Source organism: Stigmatopora nigra, chromosome 7 (assembly GCF_051989575.1).
Source record: "Stigmatopora nigra isolate UIUO_SnigA chromosome 7, RoL_Snig_1.1, whole genome shotgun sequence".
Classification (NCBI taxonomy): domain Eukaryota; kingdom Metazoa; phylum Chordata; class Actinopteri; order Syngnathiformes; family Syngnathidae; genus Stigmatopora; species Stigmatopora nigra.
The window spans coordinates 14489404-14516770 of record NC_135514.1 but is presented as its reverse complement, the minus strand read 5'-3'; the positions used below and the strand labels follow the sequence as shown (position 1 = coordinate 14516770).

General features: G+C 33.0%; 1 protein-coding gene across 4 annotated transcripts; it reads left to right on the top strand.

The window, feature by feature from the left end:
* The first annotated feature begins 2036 nt into the window (after nt 1–2036).
* eva1ba (eva-1 homolog Ba (C. elegans)) lies at nt 2037–27367 on the top strand. 4 transcript variants are annotated; one of them, XM_077721455.1, is made up of 6 exons: nt 2037–2162; nt 10660–10755; nt 14916–15097; nt 24137–24291; nt 25854–25936; nt 26771–27367. In XM_077721455.1, exons 5-6 carry the CDS (start codon nt 25870–25872, stop codon nt 27226–27228), a joined length of 525 nt encoding a protein of 174 aa, XP_077577581.1. In that variant the 5' UTR covers nt 2037–2162; nt 10660–10755; nt 14916–15097; nt 24137–24291; nt 25854–25869; the 3' UTR covers nt 27229–27367. The 4 variants fall into 4 exon arrangements, with proteins under 4 accessions (XP_077577581.1, XP_077577579.1, XP_077577582.1 ...); XM_077721453.1 differs by lacking the exons at nt 2037–2162; nt 10660–10755; nt 14916–15097 and adding an exon at nt 17036–17304; XM_077721456.1 differs by lacking the exons at nt 2037–2162; nt 10660–10755; nt 14916–15097 and adding an exon at nt 17036–17304 and having other exon boundaries at nt 24137–24295.

The window sequence follows — 27367 nt, the reverse complement described above, 5'->3', positions numbered from 1 at the left end:
AGCACGTTTAATTTCACAAAAAAATTGCTACTGTGATTATTGCAAAGCATGGAAATAGTGCAACTTTTTAATGCATGATTTGACACTCGTTTCGTAGCAAGAGTGGAAATGCTTATTTTTTTCACCACTGTTTCTACCACTCATTAAATATCATTTTTGGCCTAATATGTAATTTTTCATTTTTTTTTTTTGTAGCAAGAAAATTAAATTTTTCTTGAAATATTTCTTGATAAATTAGTTGGAAAAAATTGACTTTTTTTAATGGTAATGTTCGTTAAAAAATAGTAATATTACAAAAAAAATCACACTATTTTTCATCCCTTTTTTGCAGAATTGTACACTTATTCAGTAGCAAGCAGTTTTTTTTCCATTTTTATTTTCTCCAATCACCATCTCTGCTTTAAAGTACTGTAGTCGGGTATTTTTTTTTATTTTTTTTGGACATATTGCTGACATGTTTCAAGCGATTTTTTTTTCAAGTTTTTTTGATCAAAAAAATGTTTTTTTTGATCAAAAAATGTTTTTTTTGATCAAAAAATGTTTTTTTTGATCAAAGTGTTTTTTTTTATCAAAAATGTTTGTTTTGATCAAAAATGTTTTTATCAAAAAATGTTGTTTTTTTGATCAAAAATGTTTTTTTGATCAAAAAATGTTGTTTTTTTTGATCAAAACAATGTTGTTGTTTTTTATCAAAAAAAAATTTTTTGATCAACATTTTTTTTTTGATAAGGCAGATGTGTTTTGGTTCTCATTGTTGTGGTTATTAAGCTGCTTGGTCATATTTTTGGGGGCATCTCGAGACACATTATTGTACAGGCGGGGGGAAATATCACCTTTGTATTAAAAAAAAACATATTTTTCTACTTCATCAGAAACTACATGCATGTCAGCAATAAACTTTGATATGGAAACTAAGTCTCGCGTTTTTTGTAGAGATTGCAAACCTATTTTCAAACAGCAGGTGGCGTAGTTTCTTTATATAAAGAGTAAAGCTTATAAATCAGCATGTTTAGAATTTTATGACCTTCAAGCTTTATCTTGTATATTCAATTCAGGATTTGTTTATATTTTTTGACTGAATACATTGTAAATCAAATTTTGCAGAAATATTTATTCCATAAAACAGATGCTGGCTGGAGAGAATTCTGCACTAATCATACAAGTGGTTACATTTAATGTCCTTTTTATGATTTTTTAAAGAATTTTCTAGGTGGTTTTTTTTCATAAATTTGTGTATGTGAATATACAATTTTGTTCAATATTCTACCAAATTTTTCGCTACTGTTTCAATGTCTTGTTTTTATATTTCTTCGTAAAAAATTGTATATTTTTTTATGGAATTATGCATTATTTACTTTTTGGACTAACTCTTTAAAATGTAGAAATGTACCTACCATTTTTTTACTATTTTTTTTTCCACAGAAAACAAGGAGTTGAAATTTTAGTAACTTTTCCAAGAAGACCAAAAGCATCCATGTCCAAAATGGCAAGTTTTTAATTCCAAATATTACCAAAAAGAACATTTATTAAACCATTTGATCATTTTGAACAAAAACCTGGACCCACCACCACCATTTTTGGCCAATCCTGACCTGGAGGACCAAAACTTTTGAAACCTATAGCCAATGTTCCCTCTAATTTTTCATGTAAAACATGCCTTAAAACACCAAAAACATAAGAGTGGACATAGCTACTGCCACTGTTTGCTGCCTAAACAGCGCCATCGTGGGGAACGGAGTAAAAACTTAAAAAAAAATGATTTTATTTACTGCGCGCCATATGATTGCTGCTGCGCAAAGAAGACGACAGATTGCCTGGGTAGTCTAATGTAAATTAAGAGTGAAAAAATGGGAATTGTGGAGCAAAATGGGGTTAATTTGCACACAAAAAATATTTTTCTTGGACATTTCTGCTCTTTAAATGAATTTTAAAATGTTCAATTCCAAATATTTCCCTATTTTTGCATCTTCATTCCAGAAAATGTCATTGACGGAGTTAACATGGAGCAGCTGGGCCTTGAAAAGGATCACATGGACCGCTACAATACGTCAGATTTCAACTATGTTCTTGCATAATTCCCCTTGTGAGTTATTTTGTGCATTCTGATGACAGCTGGATGACAAAAAAACATCCAAAAAGACCCACTATCAACCTAAAAGCAAGTAAGTCCATAGTTAAAATCAAGCAAAAAACTAACATTTCCAGTTATATTGTCTGTTACTTGAATAACTTGTGTAAATACTCCAAAAAGTACGTGTCAGGAACAAAAAACTGTAGTTTTAGAGTGTAATGAGATTAACAGTTGGAGAATTGCACCAAAAAAAAATCCATATTGTATCAGTCACATGTCAAATCCATTAGAATTTAGTTCCTTTGTGGCGGCCATGAGACGTCTCCAAAATGAAGGGGATTTTTGCTCATTTTGCAGTTTTGATGTTCTAGTAGATGAATTATAGCTTCTTGTGGGTGACCTTGGAGATGAGCAGCATTGTGAGTTGGATTTAAATTTGTAATGGTGAATTGATATGGCTGATAAGGTGAATGAGTCGAAAAGCAGATGTGGGAATTGTAGTTATTTTGCTATGAAATAACTTTTTTTTAAACTAGGCTGGAAGTGGTGTTTTTTAGGTTTATTTTGTCGGATTGACAGAAGTTTTGGTTGGCCAAGAGGTTTTTCTCGGGTTTTTAAAAAATTTACTTATCTTTACTGCATAATGCTTATGGTTGTATGTTGGGTTCCCTGTTTGTATATGTTGAATTTTTTATTTTATTTTGAATGTTGGGTCCAGTTTGTATGTTGAATTCCCTGTTTGTATGTTGAATTTATTTTTTTGTATGTTGGGTCAACTGTTTGTATGTTGAATTTTTTTTGTTTGTATGTTGGGTATTTTTTTTGGAATGTTGGGTCAACTGTGAGTATGTTGAAAGTTTTTTTGTATGTATGTTGGGTTCCCTGTTTGTATGTTGAAATTTTTGGTATGCATGTTGGGTTCCCTGTTTGTATGTTGAATTTTTTTATTTTGTATGTAGGATCTACTGTTTGTATGTTGATTTTTTTTTTTTTTTTGTATGTTGGGTCAACTGTTTGTATGTTGAATTTTTTTTGTATGCATGTTGGGTCAGTTTTTTGTATGTTGAATTATTTTTTTGTATGTTGGGTCAACTGTTTATATGTTGATTTTTTTTTTTTGTATGTTGGGTCAATTGTTTGTATGTTGGGTTCCCTGTTTGTATGTTGAATTTTTTTTTTTTTGTATGTTTGGTCTCCTGTTTGTATGTTGAATTTTTTTTTGTATGTTTGGTCTACTGTTTGAATGTTGATTTTTTAATTTGCATGTTTGGTCTACTGTTTGAATGTTGATTTTTTTTTTGTTTTGTATGTTTGGTCTACTATTCGTATGTTGAATTTTTTGTTGTTGTATGTTTGGTTCACTGTTTGTATGTTGAATTCAGTTTGTTTTTTAAATAGAAGAAATATTATAAAAGTAGATTTGCACCCTTACTTATTGATTTATTTACTTTAAATGGGTTTAAATAAATTATTTGTTCAGTCGCTGCAGAATTATGCAGAATCTTTTCAAGACTTTCTGGGACCCCAGCACAAAAAAAAAAAAATCTGTAGGGAAATAACAATTGCACCCTGGCGAATGTTAGTTTTTCTTTTCCAACCACAGCAAACGTTTATCGTTTCCTGAGGACTCTTGGGAAATTACTACAACTTTTTTTAATCATGTCTCCACTAACTATGTCTTCAAATATGACTAAAGCACAAAGTACTAGAATGAGCATGTCTGTCAACCTTAAACATCTGCTACCACGGGGAAAAGGTCGACCCCCCCGCCCCCCCTCCCCGTCCCATCCCTCAATGAGAACTCTTGTTGGGCGACCCGTCGTTAGGTACACACAACGAGACGTGTGTACAGCCAACCAGTTCCGACAGGACCGAACTGATGTTTGGCAGGCGTGCATATGGCGGAGGCGCTGATGTTTTCCTTCAGTCTGCCATTCCGTTAAACAGAGCAGCTGTGTTTTGGCCTAAAATGGCATTTACGGTCCTTGTTCTTTGATTACAAATATTCACAAAATCCCTCCTTATTACAGATGTTCAAGTCAGGAATAGTTTTTAATCCATATTCTATTTATGAAAGAAATTATGCTAGATGTTGATTGTGGTATTTTGTGTTTGGGTTGTTGAATTGGATGGTTTTTAGTGTTATTAAATAAGTACAATGAGATTTAAAGCTTGGCTATAAAGTGCACACAAGTGGTTGTAAAAATAAGATTTATATATAATAAAAGTAGAGGGAAGTTTAAAGTGAGTAAAGTGGTTAGCAATGTTTGGGTTTGAGGGAGCTTTGGTGTTTTAGTGCAAGATATAAGTTTGAGGGACATTCTTTTATGGTTGTGCATCTGGTAGGGATATGGTATTTTATAGTGATTGTACTTCATTGGGTTTATATCAGGTTGAGGATGGTGCTGGATTAAAAAAAATAATTGCAATGCTAAAGACTGAAACTGTAAGAAGTCTGAGGGACATTCCTTTATGGTACATGTGTCAAAGGGGTGGCCCGTGGGCCAAATCTGGTCCGCCGGATCATTTTGTGCGGCCCGGGAAAGTGAATGATGAGTGCCGACTTTCTGTTTTAGGATTAAATTAAAATTAAGTGTATAGATGGATATTAAATTTCATGATTTCCCCCTTTTAAATCAATAATTGTAATTTTTTAATCATTTTTTTCTGTTTTTAGTTCAAAAATCATTTTGTAAAATCGAAAAATATATATAAAAAATAAGCTAAAATAAACATTGTTTTAGATCGATAAAAAACGGAATATTCAGGGATTTTAATCCATTTATTTAAAAAAATTCTAAATATTATTGTCATTTTTTAATCATTTTTTTCTGTTTTTAGTTCAAAAATCATTTTGTAAAATCTAAAACATATTTAAAAAAGCTAAAATAAACATTGTTTTAGATCCATAAAAAACGGAATATTCAGGGATTTTAATCCATTTATTTAAAAAAAATCTAAATATTATTGTCATTTTTTAATCATTTTTTTCTGTTTTTAGTTCAAAAATCATTTTGTAAAATCTAAAACATATTTAAAAAAAAGCTAAAATAAACATTGTTTTAGACCTATAAAAAACGGAATATTCAGGGATTTTAATCCATTTATTTGAAAATCTAAAATCTAAATTTATTGAAAATCTAAATATGATTGTCATTTTTTAATCATTTTTTTCTGTTTTTAGTTCAAAAATCATTTTGTAAAATCTAAAACATATATTTTAAAAAAGCTAAAATAAACATTGTTTTAGATCTATAAAAACGGATTATTCAGGGATTTATTCCAGTTCTAACTGAATTTTTAGTCCCAAAATACAGTTCTTGGGAAGTTATTTTCATTGATTTTAATTATAATTGACACAAAACTGCTTTTTAAACCAAACTGTTCCAGCCATTTTTGTTTTGAAGTATGGCTTGCAGCAAAACCAAAAGGAATGAAATACTGCACATTCTCTTAACCCAATGTGGGTAGACGGAGCCTCAAAATGCGGGGGAAAAATGCTGTCGTTGTTGCTTGTAATAACCCGACAGTACCCACTCAGCGACTCCAGTTATTTTTATTCATAAAGCCTTGATTCACAACAGAAGATATCTCCAGGGGCATAAAGTCATAAAACCAACTGAACCAGACGGTCCAAGAAAAACTCCCTCTAAGGAAGAAACCAGACTATGTTTGGGGGGGGGGGGGGGGGGGGGTACTGTCCTTCGGGTTAAGATCAAGAGATGAAGGAATACACATAGACTTGAGTTTAGTACAGGGGTGGGCAAACTTTTTGGCCCGGGGGCCACATTGACTTTAAAAATTTGAAAGATGGGCGGGGTCAGCACAAGATAGGATACATATCAAAAAGTGCATCCGTTAACAGTACATATGAAACAAAGAGAAAAAAGGATTTAAGTATTAACATACTCATCATTAAAGTAAAAAGTATAAAGTACAAAGTAAAGTCAAAAGTATAAAGTACAAAGTCGAGTCAAGAGTATAAAGTACAAAGTCAAGTCAAAAGTATAAAGTACAAAGTCGAGTCAAGAGTATAAAGTACAAAGTAAAGTCAAAAGTATAAAGTTCGAAGTAAAGTAAAAAGTGCAAAATACAGAGTAAAGTCAAAAGTATAAAGTACAAAGTAACGTCAAAAGTATAAAGTACAAAGTAACGTCAAAAGTATAAAGTACAAAGAAAAGTAAAAAAGTGCAAAGTACAAAGTTAAGTAAAAAGTATAAAGTATAAAGTCAAAAGTACAAAGTACTAAGTATAAAGTACAAAGTTAAGTAAAAAGTATAAAGTATAAAGTAAAAAGTATAAAGTACAAAGTTAAGTAAAAAGTATAAAGTAAAAAGTATAAAGTAAAAAGTATAAAGTAAAAAGTATAAAGTACAAAGTAACGTAAAAAGTATAAAGTACAAAGTAACGTAAAACGTATAAAGTACAAAGTAACGGAAAACGTATAAAGTACAAAGTAACGGAAAACGTATAAAGTACAAAGTAACGTAAAAAGTATAAAGTACAAAGTAACGTAAAAAGTATAAAGTACAAAGTAATGTAAAAAGTATAAAGTACAAAGTCAAGTCAAAAGGAATGTATTAAGAAAATTAAAATGTCATTTAAAACACAAAAAAACTAATAAGAGTACAGAGAGCTACTACTACTGGCTTCCGCGTGACGGCGCCATCTTGGGGATTAAAAAAAACATTATTTGGACAACGTTGGTGGGCCGGATTAAAAAGCTTAACGGTCCAGATGTGGCCCGCTGGCCGTAGTTTGCCCACCCCTGGTCTAGTACCTGTCCATCAAATCTAAAAAAAAAAATAATGTGGGCTCCAATTTTCGAGGAACTTTTACCCGGATACCAAACCGTAAGACTTCAGTGGACGGCCTTGATCTACAGAGGTTTTTTTATCTTAATGAAAAGAAGGCACATTCCGGATGTGGTTTGTCCTATAAATGATAAAACCATTGTCAGTCTATGATGTGGGAAAGGCCCTGATCGTTTATCATTATACGATCAGGGAAATCCCAGAAATGGAAAAAAATACCCCTCGTTGGGGGTAAGCCTGCCGACAGTTTAAATACAAGTGGTTGGTTATAATTAATGTTGACTTTGAAGCTTGCTGACAGGAATGTTGTGGATTGGTGTTTTGACTTTCTAGAAAAGTTGAGATCAGAGAGTCGTAAACTCATTCAAGTATAACTGGTGATCGAGAGTTTACTGTTGAAACCAGCTCGCAAAATTATATTCATGAGAGAGAGTTTAATATCTAGTTATCTATTGTTTTCAACAGTACTTGGATATTAAACAGTACTTGGATATTAAACAGTACTTAGGTATTAAACAGTACTTAGATATTAAACAGTACTTAGATATTTAACTGTATTTAGATATTTAACTGTACCTAGATATTAAACCCTACTTAGATATTAAACAGTACTTAGATATTAAACAGTACCTAGATATTAAATGGTACTTCGATATTAAACAGTACTTAGATATTTAACAGTACTTCGATATTAAACAGTACTTAGATATTTAACAGTACTTCGATATTAAACAGTACTTAGATATTAAACTACTTAGATATTAAACTACTTAGATATTAAACAGTAGTTGGATATCAAACAGTACTTGGATATTAAACAGTACTTGGATATTAAACAGTACTTGGATATTAAACAGTACTTGGATATTTAACAGTACTTAGATATTAAACAGTACTTGGATCTTAAACAGTACTTGGATATTTAACAGTACTTAGATATTAAACAGTACTTGGATCTTAAACAGTACTTGGATTTTTAACAGTACTTGCATATTTAACAGTACTTGGATATTTAACAGTACTTGCATATTTAACAGTACTTGCATATTTAACAGTACTTGCATATTTAACAGTACTTGCATATTTAACAGCACTTGCATATTTAACAGTACTTGCATATTAAACAGTACTTCGATATTAAACAGTATTTAGATATTAAACAGTACTTCGATATTAAACAGTATTTAGATATTAAACAGTACTTGGATATTAAACAGTACATAGATATTAAACAGTACTTGGATATTAAACAGTACATAGATATTAAACAGTACTTGGACATTAAATAGTACTTAGATATTAAACTTCTCTATAATTTTGTGAGTTGGTTTCAACAGTAAACTCTCTGTCACCATTTGACCCGCGACCAAAAGACCGGTGACCAAACGTCCGAACACCGTCTTTAGTCTGTCACATGTAAACACGTTCTCTAATCAAATACGTCCAATTATGGGCTGCCTCCTGCAATTTGGGGTTCTTAAAATCCTGATTTCAACCCACCAAGTCTAGGTAAGACCGGCACGCCGCTCTCAAACTGACAACTGTCATTTGAACTGTTTACGCTTCGTCTTAAACGACAATGACGACTAACTATCACGCGAATGCCGGCCTGCCATCCAGACGGAAATGTCTATTTTGGCGTTTTCCGTAGCCAGGATGCACTTTTGAGACGTGGTCGTTAAAGGCTTTCCCCGAATCATTCGTGAATGGCCACTCGCACGCATGGCGGTGGCGGCGCCGGTCCGGCCAAGGGAAGACTGGTACGAACCAGGGGATGTCATTCTTGTGGCCTGGCATTGGGTGGGGTGCCACTTGCCCCTTCGTAAAATCCACCAGAAGTCCCCCAGTGGTGCCAAGAAAATACACGTCTGGAGCACTCTGCTGATTTTATGCAGATTCCTGGGGCTTGGGCCACGTCCCATTTCAGTTTTTTTGCTTGGCTTCGCAGCTTTAAATTTGTGTTTTTCTGTGTGTGTGTGGGGGGGGGGGGGGGGGTTGGGGTACAGGACCAGAAAGAGCATACCGGATGTCTGTTGTCGGGAGAGATTATGTTCTGGTTTTAAATATTTTGGAAGACTGTCGTGCTATGAGGCCGTCGCAATTGAGATGGAATGGACATCTGACACGTCTGGAGATAAGACCAGTGGCTAATTGATTAAAAACTGTTTTGATAGGCAAGGAATTGTTGAGAGAGGGTCATACATAGGGTGTATCTATATATGTTTTTATATATATGTATGTGTATGTATGTATGTATGTATGTGTGTATGTATATATGTATATCAGTATGTATGTTGAATGTATATATTTGTATGTACATATGTATGTATATATTTGTATGTATGTGTATATATGTATGTATATATTTGTATGTATGTGTATGTATGTATGTGTATACATGTATATATGTATATACATATATGTATATATGTATATACATATATGTATATATGTATATACATATATGTATATATGTATGTATGTGTATACATATATGTATATATGTATGTATGTGTATACATATATGTATATATGTATGTATGTATGTGTTGTCCATATATGTATATATGTATGTATATGTGTGTGTATACATATATGTATATATATATATATATATGTATGTATGTGTATACATATATGTATATATGTATGTATGTGTATACATATATGTATATATGTATGTATGTGTATACATATATATGTATATATGTATGTATATATTTATGTATGTGTGTATACATATATGTATATATTTATGTATGTGTGTATACATATATGTATATATGTATGTATGTATGTATGTGTATACATATATGTATATATGTATGTGTATACATATATGTATGTATGTGCATACATATATATATATATATGTATGTATATGTATGTATTTATGTGTGTATATGTACGTATTTATGTATGTGTATATGTATGTATGTTTATATGTATTTATATATTTTTTTCAGCAATACGCTTTATTTATTAACTTGCCTATTGCCTATTTATTTCTCTAAAATGTCTTTTTCTGTGTCTGTATTCTCCCCCCTCTTGCTACTGTGACAGTGAAATTTCCCGAATACAGGATAAATCAAGTAATCTAATCCAATCACCAAAATTCATCTCCAGTGGTCCTAGATCGGAAACCTCATTGGTTTGATTCCCAACTAAGACTGACCCACTCTCAAAATTACCCATGACAGTGAACCCTTAACATATCCCAGCTGACTTTAGCATAGAATACATAAGTGGTCACCTCAATAAGTAGTTGAGTATACTGTATGCGGCTCTTGGTAAGAGTCTGTTTGTCTTGGCTGTTATGGTCCTTTAAAATTGAAGAGGTAGAAGGCGCCATGTGTGATTTTTTTTTTTTTAGTCGTCCGTCTTTTGCTGGACTTTTTTGTCCTCCGGTCCTCTAAAATTTTTATTCAAAATGGGCGCTCACACAACCAGTAGAATGTTTCTCTCTAGGAAATGTTTACTCAGCTGAATACAGAGTGTCTTGCGTGTTTAGTTTACCCCTGACTTGCAGCTTGTTGGAGTCCTGTTTATTGTTCCCCCACGCGTACTTGCATATGTCGTCTTTTTAAGTCGTCCTGCCGTGAACTCGTCAGTCAAAACAAAGTGGATTTCTGGGGGTGACGGATCTCTGATTCATTCCAATGTAAAAAAAATGTAGAAGACAAAGAATATTTAGCAATTTTTTGAAGGCATGGCCGCCATTCGAGCTCTGGCTTGCCCAAATTCGATTTCTAATTTTTTATCCTCATGTTTCAGGCCTCGGGGTTCACGAGTGTGAGAAAATGGTCGCCTTGGCGTGGAAGCAACCGGACGCCGTCGCAGCTGCGACGATGGAATTTCAATCTCTCCGAGGTGAGTCTCAAATACTTTTTGGTCGTTTGCCCTTTCAGTGTTTTTGTTCGGGAGTCATATTTTGTTGTGTGGATTTCATGTCATGCAGCTTTAAATGAACGATGTCTTATTTTACTGATGTTGTTGGTATATAAGTCGCATCTCACTCAAATACGAATTAGCCAAATTTGCAAGAAATTATGTTTATAGATAAACTTGGGATATTTATACTAAAATACATTAATTAGATTGTAGAAATGTCTTATTTTGGCGTCATTTTTGGACTATAAGTCGCACCCCCTTAAACGAACAAGTGGAACAAAACAATTTTTTAAAGAAATCTGTATACTTTTCTAGATAAGGCTGACTGCATATGTATTTTTTTGTATTATGGGATACTTATACTAAAATACATACATTAGTCTGTAGAAATGTCAAATTTCGTACCTCGAAAGACGAACAAGCCAAATTTCCAAGAAATCTGTATTTTATTTAGATAAGGTGCACTGCATATGTATTTTTTTGGTATTATGGGATATTTATACTAAAATACATTCATTAGATTGTAGAAATGTCTTATTTTGGTGTCTTTTTGGACTATAAGTCGCACCTCAAAAGACGAACAAGCCAAATTTCCAAGAAATCTGTATTTTTTTAGATACTGCATATGGATTTAATTTGTATTATGGGATATTTATACTAAAATACATTCATTAGATTGTAGAAATGTCTTATTTTGGTGTCTTTTTGGACTATAAGTCGCACCTCAAAAGACAAACCAGCCAAATTTCCAATAAATCTGTTTATTTAGATAAGGTGCATGGATTCTTTTGTATTATGGGATTTTTATATTAAACTACATTCATTAGACTGAAAATATATCTTATTTTGGCGTCATTTTAATTAGGCCCTTGTTTTGAAAACAAAAACTAATTTTATTACCTTTATAACCAATTTTTTTTCAGAATTTCATTTTTAGCCAACTTCTAATCAGATCCTGTTTTTAATCACAACAAAAAAATCATCTCAATACCTTGAACCCATTCATTTTCCGACCCCTCATTTTTCCCCAATGAGCTCAGAACACGAATATTCCCTCAAAATTGCCTCCACTTTACAGATGTTCACCCTTCAAAATGTTTACAATTACAAACTTGACTTCATAGTTCACTTTAACTGACAACAAAATTTTCCCAGACCTGCCAAAAGTGCCCTTTTTTGTTTTAACAACCAAAAACTTCATCACTTTTGACATCCAAGGTCCTACTTTTCTATTTTTTTCCACAAAACATTGCACTTTAAATACTTAAACCTCACATCGAGTCCTCCCTAAATCCGGTCCGCCAACGTTGTCCCAATTTTTATTTATTTGTTTATTTTTACGCCGAAATGGCGCCGTCACACGGAAGCCAGTGGCAGTAGCTCTGTCCACTCTTATTTGTTTTTTGGTGTTTTACAGCCCACATAACTTTTTTAAAATTTAATATTTCTTAATACATTCCTTTACTTACTTGACTATGTACTTTATACTTTTTACTTTACTTTGTACTTTATATTTTTTACTTTACTTTGTACTTTATACTTTATACTTTTTACTTTACTTTGTACTTTATACTTTATACTTTACTTTGTACTTCATACTTTATACTTTACTTTGTACCTTATACTTTTTACTTTACTTTGTGCTTTATACTTTACTTTGTACTTTATACTTTACTTTGTACTTTGTACTTTATACTTTACTTTGTACTTTGCACTTTATACTTTGTACTTTATACTTTACTTTGTACTTTATACTTTACTTTGTACTTTATACTTTACTTTGTACTTTATACTTTACTTTGTACTTTATACTTTACTTTGTACTTTATACTTTACTTTGTACTTTATACTTTTGACTTGACTTTGTACTTTATACTTTTGACTTGACTTTGTACTTTATACTTTTGACTTTACTTTGTACTTTATACTTTTTATTTGAATGATGTATGTTAATACTTGAGTCCTTTTTTTCAGTTTATGTTTCATATGTACTGTTAACAGATGCACTTTTTTATATTTATCCTATCTTGTGCTGGCCCCGCCCATCTGTCAAATTTTTAAAGTCAATGGGGCCCCCGGGCCCAAAAGTTTGCCCCGCCCTCTGTTCCAACGCAAGGGTGTCAGACTCGGGTTGGTTGGCGGGCCGCTTTAACGTCAACTTGATTTGGTTGGACCATTTTGGATATATATCTTTATTGAAGCATTTCTTCCCGATCCAGTTTTTCTTTTTAATTGTCGCAACCATCCCACCATAACCATCAAATTTCTCCTCCAATGCTTCCATCCCAACATTTCATCCTTTCTCCCCTCCATTCGGCCATCTTTCTTTCCACACATGTTTTGAACCGTGTTTTTCATTAAAAAACCCACCAAATCTATCACACCCAGAACGTGATTTTTATCCACATTCATTTTTTTCTCCACATTTTAATTTCCTCTTCCCGTCACGACACTTTTTTGTTCGGCTTTTCGTCACGGTGTAGAAGATTAACACCCGCTTTGGGTATTATCGCGATTTCAAACTCAACACGTCTTTTGTTCCCATTTTTTGGTCGTTATCTCGTACAAATCTCCCACCCTCTCGGAACGAAAGCCTCCGCCATTGTTGGCTTATCTGGCGTGAGAGTGTTTACGCTAAGAGGCTAGCTAGCCACTTCTCTTTTGTCTGGAATTATCCAGGAGGAATCAGTAGGTGGCTGCCCTGTAATTACAGCACTCTCGTCCTTGCTTGTAAAGACTCGTTTTCGCCAAATTTCCGTCCCTGGAACTTCCCTTCTTCTCTTTTATGTCCGCCCACCCTGTTTTAATTACCCTGATGGGGATTGTGATACTATACTTTTAATATTTTTAGCAGTAGCATCAAACTGTTAGGGATAACATAAATACATAGCATGTTGGCCCGAATATAAGACGATGTTTTTTTGCATTGAAATTAGACTGAAAAAGTGTCAGTCGTGTGGATGTTGTACTTATTCATGGTGTTAGATGGCGCCAGATATTTTTAAAGCCAATGCTGAACATTTTGGTGGTCATGGTGCCGTATTTTCACGACTATAAGGCGCACCCTCAATGAATGACATTTTTCCATATATAAGGTGCACTGTCTGTCTATTTTGGAGAAAATGTAAGACTTATAAGTTCGCCTTATAGTGGTGAAAATACGGTAATTGCTATTGACTTCCAGGTGTGAAGCACTCACTACTTTACAGTCACCTTTAGAGCCAGCCATTGTTGATGTTTTGGATTTTTTTGTATAAAATCTTGCAGTGGGGGAAGAGCTATATGATGGAAGATGTTGTAAACAAAGATGGCATCTGCATATTTAACAGTTGAGTATTCAGTTCAGGCGTTTGTGTTTTTTTTAATATCCGACAGTGCTGTTTTTTTGTTTTTCTGTTTTTTTCCATATATAAAGCGCACTGGATTATAAGGCGCACTGTCTATTGTGGAGGAAATTTAAGACTTAAGTGCGCCTTATAGTCGTGAAAATACGGTAGTTGTTGTAATTTTCTTGTTTTATCACAGTAGATTGGTTCATTTGCTTTTTTAAAAGAATATTTTTTTACAGATTAAATGTTCACATAGTCCAATGTGATAGAGCAAGGGTGACGAACAAGTGGCTCACGAGCCCCATGCAGCTCTTGGCTCATGGTATTGTGGATGTACTGTGGCTTTTTACCTCATTTCATGTTTGTCTAATTTTTATTCTCTCGTAATTCACAGAAATTCTATAAAAAATATTTTGTTAAAAATTGTATTGTAAAATTAATGAATTTGTTTGCCAACCTTCTGATAGACAATTGTTGCAAAAAACATGTTTTATCTCTCCAATATATTCTTAGAATATTTTGTTTCCAATATACCGTCATCTTTTTCTGTCAAAAAAATTAATTTAATGTCCAAAAATACTTTTTACAAACTCATCTTGAATGGGTCGTCTTATATTCGGGCCAATACGAAAATTCAGTTTTTGATCAAAAAAACCTGCAACATTGAAATGAGATATTTGCAGACATGTTAGAGAAACTTATGTTTTTTTTTTTGTGTCATTCATGTGTGGTACTTCAGAACGCGCTGTTTTCTATTACATCTTGTCCAATTTGATAGTCGACGCCCCTTTTTTTTGTTCTCATTCCCAGGCATCTGGATTTGATCGCAGTTTGTCAGCTTTACAAGTGAGATGGCACCAAATGGAACACATCCCACTTGCTTGTCAACCATTTTGTCCTGGCGCCCGTCCCACCAGTCTTCATTTGAAAATCACATCTTAGACAACCACTAACGAGCTCCGTTGAATTGAAAGCGGCAAACGATTATGCGGGTGAGTTATTGCTGCCGCCTGCTTTCCACTTAACGCCGGAGTTCTTGGTAATTGTCACTGTTTGTTGTTTGAAATTCAAATCGAAAAGACCAATCGCTTCGAGCGTTAGTCAAAAACTGACAAAAGTATTCAGAAAAAAAGCCAAAATGGGTGTCTTGATGTCGTTAAAAAGTGCAACATAAAGTATGAAGCACAAAGCAAAGTATAAAGTACAATGTAAAGTATAAAGTACAATGTAAAGTCTAAAGTACAAAGTCAAGTCTAAAGTACAAAGTCAAGTCTAAAGTACAAAGTCAAGTCTAAAGTACAAAGTCAAGTCTAAAGTACAAAGTCAAGTCTAAAGTACAAAGTCAAGTCTAAAGTACAAAGTCAAGTCTAAAGTACAAAGTCAAGTCTAAAGTACAAAGTCAAGTCTAAAGTACAAAGTCAAGTCTAAAGTACAAAGTCAAGTATAATGTACAAAGTCAAGTCTAAAGTACAAAGTCAAGTCTAAAGTACAAAGTCAAGTCTAAAGTACAAAGTCAAGTCTAAAGTACAAAGTCAAGTCTAAAGTACAAAGTCAAGTCTAAAGTACAAAGTCAAGTCTAAAGTACAAAGTCAAGTATAATGTACAAAGTCAAGTCTAAAGTACAAAGTCAAGTCTAAAGTACAAAGTCAAGTCTAAAGTACAAAGTCAAATCTAAAGTACAAAGTCAAGTCTAAAGTACAAAGTCAAGTCTAAAGTACAAAGTCAAGTCTAAAGTACAAAGTCAAGTCTAAAGTACAAAGTCAAGTCTAAAGTACAAAGTCAAGTCTAAAGTACAAAGTCAAGTCTAAAGTACAAAGTCAAGTCTAAAGTACAAAGTCAAGTATATAGTACAATGTCAAGTATATAGTACAAAGTCAAGTATATAGTACAAAGTCAAGTATATAGTACAAAGTCAAGTATATAGTACAAAGTCAAGTATATAGTACAAAGTCAAGTATATAGTACAAAGTCAAGTATATAGTACAAAGTCAAGTATATAGTACAAAGTCAAGTATATAGTACAAAGTCAAGTATATAGTACAAAGTCAAGTATATAGTACAAAGTCAAGTATATAGTACAAAGTCAAGTATATAGTACAAAGTCAAGTATATAGTACAAAGTCAAGTATATAGTACAAAGTCAAGTATATAGTACAAAGTCAAGTATATAGTACAAAGTCAAGTATATAGTACAAAGTCAAGTATATAGTACAAAGTCAAGTATTAAGTACAAAGTCAAGTCTAAAGTACACAATACAGTCTAAGGTACACAATACAGTCTAAAGTACACAATACAGTCTAAAGTACACAATACAGTCTAAAGTACACAATACAGTCTAAAGTACACAATACAGTCTAAAGTACACAATACAGTATAAAGTACACAATACAGTATAAAGTACACAATACAGTGTAAAGTACACAATGCAGTCTAAAGCACACAATACAGTGTAAAGTGTAAGGTACAACGCAAAGTGTAAGGTACAACGTAAAGTGTAAGGTACAACGTAAAGTGTAAGGTACAACGCAAAGTGTAAAGTACAAAGTACAAAATAAAGTATAAAGTATAAAGACAAGTCAAAAGGAATGTAGTATTAACAATGTCCATCTTTTCACTCATTATTCCATCACCTATTCATAAACATGTCCACAACACCGATTGGTCCATCAAATTGTGCTTCTTTGTCAGGGAAACATACTAAAATACCCTGTAGTTGATACTGTGCATTCATAGCCTCACTGACTGCAACTTGCTTGACCATTTTAGGCTGTTCCTCTTTTTTTCCCCTTTTCTGAGTAGTGTGTGTGTGTGGGTTGGTGTGCGGGTGTGTGGGTGTGTGGGTGGGTTTTGTGTGTGTGTGTGTGTGTGTGTGTGTGTGTGTGTGTGTGTGTGTGTGTGTGTGTGTGTGTGTGTGTGTGTGTAAGGGGGGATTGGATGACAGCTTTTTCCTTCTCCGAGAGAGAACTGTTGTTAGTCAGTCTCTAACTTTGGAGAGGAAGTTACCACCTCTTCCAAGACTCCCCACAAATACACACAAATACACACAAATACACACAAATACACACTTAAGGACGAAACACGGCGGGAAACGCTAACTGAGGCTCATTTTTGGTCATGTTTTCACCCAAGTTTTGAGAGAATGAAGTGTTTGCACAGCAGTTTTTGATCTCTGGAGGGTTTGGGATTCAGGACTTGATGGTGAGTAGTTTTAGATTTCTTCAAAATGGAAGTTTTGGATGTTTTTTAGCTTCCATTTTTGTTTTTTGGTGTTTTTTTGATGTTGTGAGTATGCTTAGTGGAGCACCGGTTGCGTGTCAGCGGAGGAATTTCACCACATGCGAGCGATGGTTTGTCAAGCGGAAGGCTCAGAGTCCGTTACTACACGTGAAGTGGCGGATTTTTTGGACTATAAGGCGCAAGAAAAGTACACAATGAAGGGGAAACAAGATATAGAAGTTGTACTATACTTTATAATAAAGTAATGGTAAAATAGGGGAATAAGAGCACCTGTTCATGGCACATAGTAATAGTTTTTGGGATAATTATGGGATGTAAAACTTTTGGCAGACATGGTTAAAAAAGTAACTTGTGTATAAGTCGCAGGTCCAGCCAAAATATGGAGAAAAAAAGGTGATTATAGTACTAATATAGACATTGGTGGGCAAACTATGGCCCGCGGGCCACATATGGCCCATTAGGCTTTTTAATACGGCCCTCCGACGTTGCCCAAATTATTATTTTCTTATCCCCAAGGTGGCGCCATCACGTGGAAGCCAGTGACAGTAGCTTTGTCCACTCTTATTTGTTTTTTGTGATTTACAGTCCGCCTATCTTTTTTTAAATTATATTTTAATAATTCTTAATACATTCCTTTTTACTTGACTTAGTACTTTATACTTTTGACTTTAATAATGAGTGATGAGTATGTTAATACTTGAGTCCTTTTTTTTCTCTTTATATTTCATATGTACTGTTAACGGATGCACTTTTTTAGATGTATCCTATCATGTCCTGACCCCGCCCATCTGTCACATTTTTTTAAGTCAATATGGCCCCCGGGCCCAAAAGTTTGCCCACCCCATTATACAGTATAATGAGATTTAAAGCTACTTGCACCAATAACAAAATAGACAGATACTTTGGACTTTTGAAAAGTAGGTCTATTTAATCAGATAAGACTTTTTTGGTGACCTCCCCTGTCCGCCTGACCCCAAGGCCACTGTGCCACAGTTGACTCCTACACGACCCCATGAGTGATGAAGCCTGGCTTCCCTCCCCATTGACCCGTTGGTCCATCCTGCCTTTATCTGTCCTAAGAATGTTTACTAAAACCAGTAAACTGTGTGAGTGAACTCAGTGCAAAATGACATAGAACTAACAATAAGCCCACTTTTTTTCCTTTGTATTAGTCACTAATACTAATAATTAGTGCAAAGAATGAGTCAATTATCAAAATGTTTATTAACAGAATTTTCCTTATACATTATGAACAATATATTATAAACAAGAGCATAACTTAAGAACATAAACAAATGTCAATTCATGTTGTCTGCACGTACTAAAACACTGCGCCCCTTAGCGGATAATACAAGAACTACACATTTTTAAGGAAAATTCATATTTTATTATACAATGCAGCTTTCTTCCCCGGGCCGTACCAAACCACCAGACGGGCCGGATCTGGCCCGTGGGCCGTATGTTGGACACCCCTGTCTTAGATTATGTTCTAATTTTACTCCCACATTGTCCATCAAGCTAAAATTAGAAGGAATAAACACTGAAATGCGGTTGATGAGTGGTTAGTGAGTCGGGCTCGCAGTTCTGGGGTCTTGGGTTCGATCCCTGTTCCTTGTGGGTTTTCTCCGAGTATTCCAGTTTTCTCCCAGATCGGAAAAGCATGCTAAGCTAGCGAGTTGAACACTCTAAATTGCCCCTAGCTATGATTGGCTGGTCACCAATTCAGGGTGTACTTCGCTGGGAGAGGCTCCAGCACCCTCCGTGACCCTTGTGAGGATAAAGGACTCAAAAAATGAATGAATGTATAAAGCTTTGCTTAAATAGCAAGTGGGTTTTTGGGGGGGCTGCGAAAACAAATTGATTTTGCTAAAAAAAATTCAAGCCCCACCCCTTTTTAAGATGTAAAATGGGAATTTAATTAAAAAAATAATCTCAATTTATTGAAAATATATAAAACACAACTTTTTCAAAACGAAAATCAATCGTAAAATAATCCAATATGGAATAATAAAATAAGAATCCATGTTTTACAGCATTTCTAGTTCATTTTCAGTTTAAAAGTCGGTTATAGTGGATACTTTTTTGTTTGTCTTGCATCTCATTCATAGTTTTCATTCGCCAACATCCTTGTGTGCCCGCGGCGTTTCCCTGGATCAAATGTCACCCCCCACCAACCCACACACACACACCCACACACACACATTCTTGATTACTGATTTGCCAAGCGTCTTAATGTGTCCCTGCTGGAGTTCTCTTCCCTTCCCCAACTTTTCTTTGGGAAAGTTCACCAAAAAAACCCAACTTAAATGCCAATTTTGCTTCTTGTCAAAGTCAACTCCCAAATTTACCCCCATTTTTACATCCAAATGGGATTTACGACCCATCATCCCCTTTTTACTCATCAAAGACACCATAGTTCCACATCCAAGTCAGCAAATTGGCTAGAAAAAGTACTTTAAGGGTTTTTTTTTTGTCCAAAACGCCATCTTTCAAGAACAATGTCAATGAGATGCCCTTGGGGGACCCGATGGCGCAAAAAGGCAAACACGTGTTGCGTGTCATGGGCTAATGGGCGGTGGCGGCTGTGTAATTGATACAGCGTGTAGGCTGGCGGCATCATGTTCAAGATACATGTCACATCTGAGGTCACTTTTTTAATCATTTGAGAAAAAAAATGTTGAAAAAGTTTGTGAAAATGATTTTGGGGTGTTTAAATGTGTGTGTAAATGTATAAATATGTACGTATATGAATGTATAGGTACATGTATGTATTTATGTATATGTGTATATATATGTACGTATATGTATATATATGTACGTATATGTATATATATATATATATATATATGTACGTATATGTATATATATGTACGTATATGTGTATATATATGTACGTATATGTATATATATGTACGTATATATATATATATATATATATATGTACGTATATGTATATATATGTACGTATATGTATATATATGTACGTATATGTATATATATGTACGTATATGTATATATATGTACGTATATGTATATATATGTACGTATATGTATATATATGTACGTATATGTATATATATGTACGTATATGTATATATATGTACGTATATGTATATATATGTACGTATATGTATATATATGTTCGTATATGTATATATATGTACGTATATGTATATATATATGTACGTATATGTATATATATATGTACGTATATGTATATATATATGTACGTATATGTATATATATATGTACGTATATGTATATATATATATATATATATATATATATATATATATATATATATATATATATATATATATATATATATATGTATGTATATGTATATATATATATATATATATATATATATATATATGTACGTATATATATATATATATATATATATATATATATATATATATATATATATATATATATATATATATATATATATATATATATATATATATATATATATATATATATATATATATATATATATATATATATATATATATATATATATATATATATATATATATATATATATATATATATATATATATATATATATATATATATATATATATATATATATATATATATATATATATATATATATATATATATATATATATATATATATATATATATATATATATATATATATATATATATATATATATATATATATATATATATATATATATATATATATATATATATATATATATATATATATATATATATATATATATATATATATATATATATATATATATATATATATATATATATATATATATATATATATATATATATATATATATATATATATATATATATATATATATATATATATATATATATATATATATATATATATATATATATATATATATATATATATATATATATATATATATATATATATATATATATATATATATATATATATATATATATATATATATATATATATATATATATATATATATATATATATATATATATATATATATATATATATATATATATATATATATATATATATATATATATATATATATATATATATATATATATATATATATACGTACATATATATATATATATATATATATATGTATATGTACGTATATGTCTATATATGTATGTGTACATGTATATGTATTTATGCATGTATATATACATGTATGTATGTATATATGTACATGTATGTATGTATGTATATGTACATGTATGCATGTATATGTATATATATTAATATATTTATATATATATATATATATATATATATATATATATATATATATATATATATATATATATATATATATATATATATATATATATATATATATATATATATATATATATATATATATATATATATATATATATATATATATATATATATATATATATATATATATATATATATATATATATATATATATATATATATATATATATATATATATATATATATATATATATATATATATATATATATATATATATATATATATATATATATATATATATATATATATATATACATATATATACATATATATACATATATATATATACATATTTATATTCTATAGTTGCAGAACAACTAACTTGTATTTGTTAAGTCTAACGTCTAATTGTACTGAAAATAACTTATTTATAAAAATGTATAGCTGAAAACACATCTTTTATCTTTTAATACTACAAAGATGAGTAATATTTCAGAAAATTAAATTATATGTCCAACCACAAGTTGATCGTACGACAGCAAACATTGTATTTTTTTGTATTAGTTTAGTAGCCAATACACATTCAAACTCGGTACAGAATTTATATCCCGAACCTCAAAACTTTGATCTACTTCCATTTAGTCAATCTGGCAATTTGTATTTTCAGTTTTCAAGACTTAAATTTGAATTTTAATACCCGAATGTTGATGGAAACATCATCGACATTACATTTAATTTGCAAAAAAGCCTGACGCTAGTTAGTTTCAACCAAAACCAACAACAACAACAACCCCCCAAAAAAGTACCCCCGTCTGTTTTGCGTTTTGTCTCCGCAGTTCTACCGCTCTCAGCAGTTCTCAACAATGGCGGCTTTACTGCTCTTCTCACAACATTGTTGTCCTACCGCCAGCATTTCTGATAAAAAAGCCAACTTGGCACCAAACTACCGATTAAAACAAATCCAGCCTGTTCACAATTTACTTGAGCAGTAAAAACCAAAACACTAAAAAACAACACAACACCGTAATTAGCGACGAAAAGGGGCTTCCAAACGGATCCCCCGTGGATTTTAGCGGCCTCGCCAAGCTCGATTTACCGCGTTCCGGCTAAGTCGCGCAACCGTTAGCTTTGGCCGTGAAGGCTGATGACATCATTGACATGATTAGCTTTGGAACAAAAGCAATGATGTCATTGAAAGTGAGCCGTCGTTATCTGGAAAAAGTTGGATTAGCCGCTAAGCCGTTAGCGCCATAGGGGGCTAGCCGAGTCGTAACTGGAATTGAAAAGCCAGTAGGGAAGCTCCAAAGGGTTTTTGCAAGAAACTCAAGTATTTTTTTGCTCCTTGGAGGGAAGGAAAGACTTAAAATGTGGTTACGTTTTTGTTCAGATTGATAAACCGGATCAAGCTAGTTTTTATGAAGGCTGTTTTGGAACACAAACACAAAGTGAATGGTAAGTTTTCGCCATGATTACTTTTGTTGGTCAGTTTTCTGTTTTCCTTTGGGGAAATCCAGTTTTAGCAGGTAAATGTTCTAAAAATTGACCAATTTTAATCTGGTAAAGGCTAGTTTTTGCTAAAGACATATTTTGGAATGCAAACTGAATTAAGTAAGGTAAGTTATTGCCGTGATGACATTTGTTCTTGGTTAGTTTTCTGTTTTTGTTTGGGGAAAATCCAGTTTTAGCAGGTAAATGTTCAAAAAATTTGACCAATGTTATCTAGTAAAGGCTAGTTTTTGCTGAAGACATGTTTTTTTTTAACTTAGCAAGGTGGAAAGTAAAGGATAACTGATGACATGCTCAGTTTTCTGTTTTTTGGGAGGAAAAATCCAGTTTTTTACTGTTGAAATCAACTCTCAAAATTATATTCATGAGTTTAATATCTAAGTACTGCTTAATATCTAAGTACTGCTTAATATCTAAGTACTGCTTAATATCTAAGTACTGCTTAATATCTAAGTACTGCTTAATATATATGTACTGTTTAATATCCAAGTGCTGTTTAATATCTAAGTACTGCTTAATATATATGTACTGTTTAATATCCAAGTGCTGTTTAATATCTAAGTACTATTTAATATCCAAGTACATTTGACCAGCGACCAAAAGACCGGCAACCAAACGTCCGATCACGCAAAAATCAATTCCCGCACGCCACATTTCAATCTTCCCCGACACCTGCCGGCTTATTTAACGATTTTATCGCTTTGCCCGAGACCCCCAGACAAAAAGCAACAAACCGCAAAATGACTTTTCACGCTTGATGACCTTTTCCTCTGGGGGTCAGACTGTGGTCGTTGACCTTTAACCCTCAAATCCATTTCTTTTGATTTGAAAAAACTAGCCAGGCTAGCGAGCTGAGATTTAGCTATCACAACTTTGAGACTTTAAGGTAAAAACAAACAAGTTTTTCACAGTAGAACCACTTTGAAACCATTTTTTCGGTCGGTGAACATTACAAGCCGCCTCCCGTTGTTGTTTGCGCCGCGTGGGTGAATCTGGATGTAATGCAACTTGACGTCTGTGTGTGTTTGCGCTTGTTTCAGGGTGGCCAAATGAACTGTTTAGCCTGAGGAGCAAAGCTCACAAGCTGGCTCCAGCGCTAAAGCACAAAAGAAGATTGTTTTCCCATCCCTGACCGACTGACTGGTCTCCTGACGACCATGCGCCGAGACTGAACATTTTGTTGTTGGGGTTAAAGGTAAGTAAGTACGACTTTATTTGTGTTCTCTTTATGGTAATCCCTCGAATAGCGCGACTTCACTACATCAGATTTTTTGGAGGGAACAAATATGTACTAAATATTTTTTTTTGTTTAGTCTGGAGCACACCTGAATGACCTAATTGAAGGTAAAACTACTAATTTTAAATGTATATTTGTTTCTTGTTTGGGAATTATTTCATTTAATCTCAAAAAATACAATATTTACGAAGAAAATAATCATTATTCTTGGAATTAATGTCCCACAACATACATGCTACTTGGTTAGAGTAAGAGCTAGCTAGCTAAAGTGCTATCTTGGCTACAAATCTTCATAAATTTGGGAATTATTTCATTTAATTTTAACAAATACAATATTTACGAAGAAAATAATCATTATTCTTGGAATAAATGTCCCATAACATACATGCTACTTGGTTAGAGTACGAGCTAGCTAGCTAAAGTGCTAGCTTAGCTACAAATCTTCACAAATGTGTCACTTTTAGATAAATTAATGGATCACAGAAGCTAAATTTAACAACATCACTCTTTCAAAACAACTTTTAGAGCAAATTGACTGTCCTTTCTTCATTTTTATGATAAATGAGTTCGTTTTGTTATTTATTATCAATACATATTGACAATTTTCTTTATCTATGCTAGGAAAAACGCTAAAAATAGTATACATTTGGAACTATATGCGTAAATACCGTATGTTCATGACTATAAGGCGCACTTAAAAGTCTTACATTTTCTCCAAAATAGACAGTGCGCCTTGTAATCCAGTGCGCCTTATATATGAAAAAAATGTCATTCATTGAGGGTGCGCCTTATAATGCGGTGCGCCTTATAGTCATGAAAATACGGTAAGTATACCATTGATCTGTGTTATTGTCTAATCAAGCCATTTCTTATTTATTAATTCATATCAACCAGAAAATCTGAAAAATTTAGACTTATTCTTTAACACTTTCAAAGGTAAAATGGCCTCCAATTCTAGAAAATAACCCAAAAACCATAGCAAACCATCACTAAGGTCACAAGTAGGTGAAATATGAAGTTAACAGCAGACGTAAACACCAGGTTTTGTGCAATTTTCAACCCCCCACCCTTCCCCCATCTTACCTATATAAAACCCACCGACATATGGTTTTACTTAAAAAGGTTAAAGTGGGACACCATGTGTCATTATTTGTTTTTTTTCACCATTTGGGAGAATTAAAGTATTATTGACAATAGTTTGATAGTTTTATCTGATTTCCATGGTGATGTCATCAAGCTAATGGCGTGGAAATTGATTAGGTGAGAAAATCACAAGTGTTTTATGGACCGCTAACGTCGCTAACGGCTAACCATGAGTTGAGGAGGTGAGGCCATGTGCCAGATGAGTTAGCGCTAGCCAAAAAGAGCGCACAGTAGGGCTTTTGTTTTAACCCTCGCAGGCGTAGCGTCACGCTGCCCACCCGCCGGCGTTCAAAAACGCGGGTTTTGTAGGTTTTTGACGCGGAATTTTTCACATGGCTTGTCGTTAAGTCACTCTCTTTGTGATTTCTGTTTTCTAGCTTTGAAGAAGGCACGATGGATGTGAAAAAGAAGGAAATGGATCTTCTCAGCAATAGCATAGCTGCTTATGCACATATTAAGGGTAAGTTTAATTTGTAGAAGGATTAAATTAGTTGTTAATTTTATAGGACGTGTGCGAAAGTGGCGGTCCGGGGGCCAAATCTGGTCCGCCGCATCATTTTGTGTGGCCCGGGAAAGTCAATCATGAGGGCCGACTTTTTGTTTTAGGATCAAATTAAAATGAAGAGTATAGATGTATATTAAATTTCCTGATTTTTTTCCCCTTTCAAATCAATAATTGTCATTTTTTTAAATCATTTTTTATGTGTTTTTTTTAAATCATTTTTTATGTGTTTTTAGTTCAACAATCATTTTGTAAAATCTAAAAATATATTTTAAAAAAAGCCAAAATAAACATTGTTTTAGATCTATACAAAAACTGAATATTCAGGTATTTTTGTTCCACTTTTTTAATCCATTTAAAGAACAGGATAAAAATCCCTGAATATTTCGTTTTTTTATAGATCTAAAACAATGTTTATTTATAATCTTTTACAAAATGACTTTTGAACTAAAAACATAGAAATAAATGATTAAAAAATTGAATTATTGATTTTTTTTGACAGTACATGTCATACGATTGTGAAAATGTCTTCCCCAACAGCAAAATGTACCATGTTTATTTACTATAAATAAATAAATAAAAATGTACCGTATTATCACGACTATAAGGCGCAACCTAAATGAGTGACACATTTAAATATTTTTGTCCATATATAAAGCACACTGGATTATAAGACGCCCTGTCTATTTTGTAGAAAATGTACGACTTTTAAGTGCGCCTTATAGTCCTGAAAATACAGTATTACTTTCAAATCCTCACACTCTTTCCTATTATCCTCATTTTTTTCCCCAGCCAACCCAGAGAGCTTCGGCCTATACTTTGTGCTAGGCGTATGCTTCGGATTGGTCCTGACGCTTTGCTTACTACTCATCCGCATCTCCTGCGAACCTCAAACCCGAACCCCCAACGGGGCCTCCTCGTCAACCCCCGAGAAAAAAACACCACGGGACGTCGAGGACCGCGAAAGCGACGACGACGAGGAAGAGGACGACGACAGGGCGGACCTGGAAACACCCGCACTTCTCCTTGCCGCCACCGGCGACGCCACTGCGGTCACCACGGAGATCCCAATGGGGAACCACAGCAACCACTCGGACGGGACGTTGAACGTATTCACGTCAGCCGAGGAGCTGGAGAGGGCACAACGATTGGAGGATCGGGAGCGAATCATACGGGAGATTTGGAGGAATGGACAACCGGACATCTTGGGGTCAGGAACTGGGACCATTGGAAGGGTGCATTACTACTAATGGAGACTTTAATGCACGTATTGCAGCTTTACAATACCAACAAGTGTCTTGATATCGACTAAAGAATACATATTGCCCAAAAAGATGCAGTACTGGTGCTGATGAGACTTGAAATATAGTGTTTAACAACATAAAATGC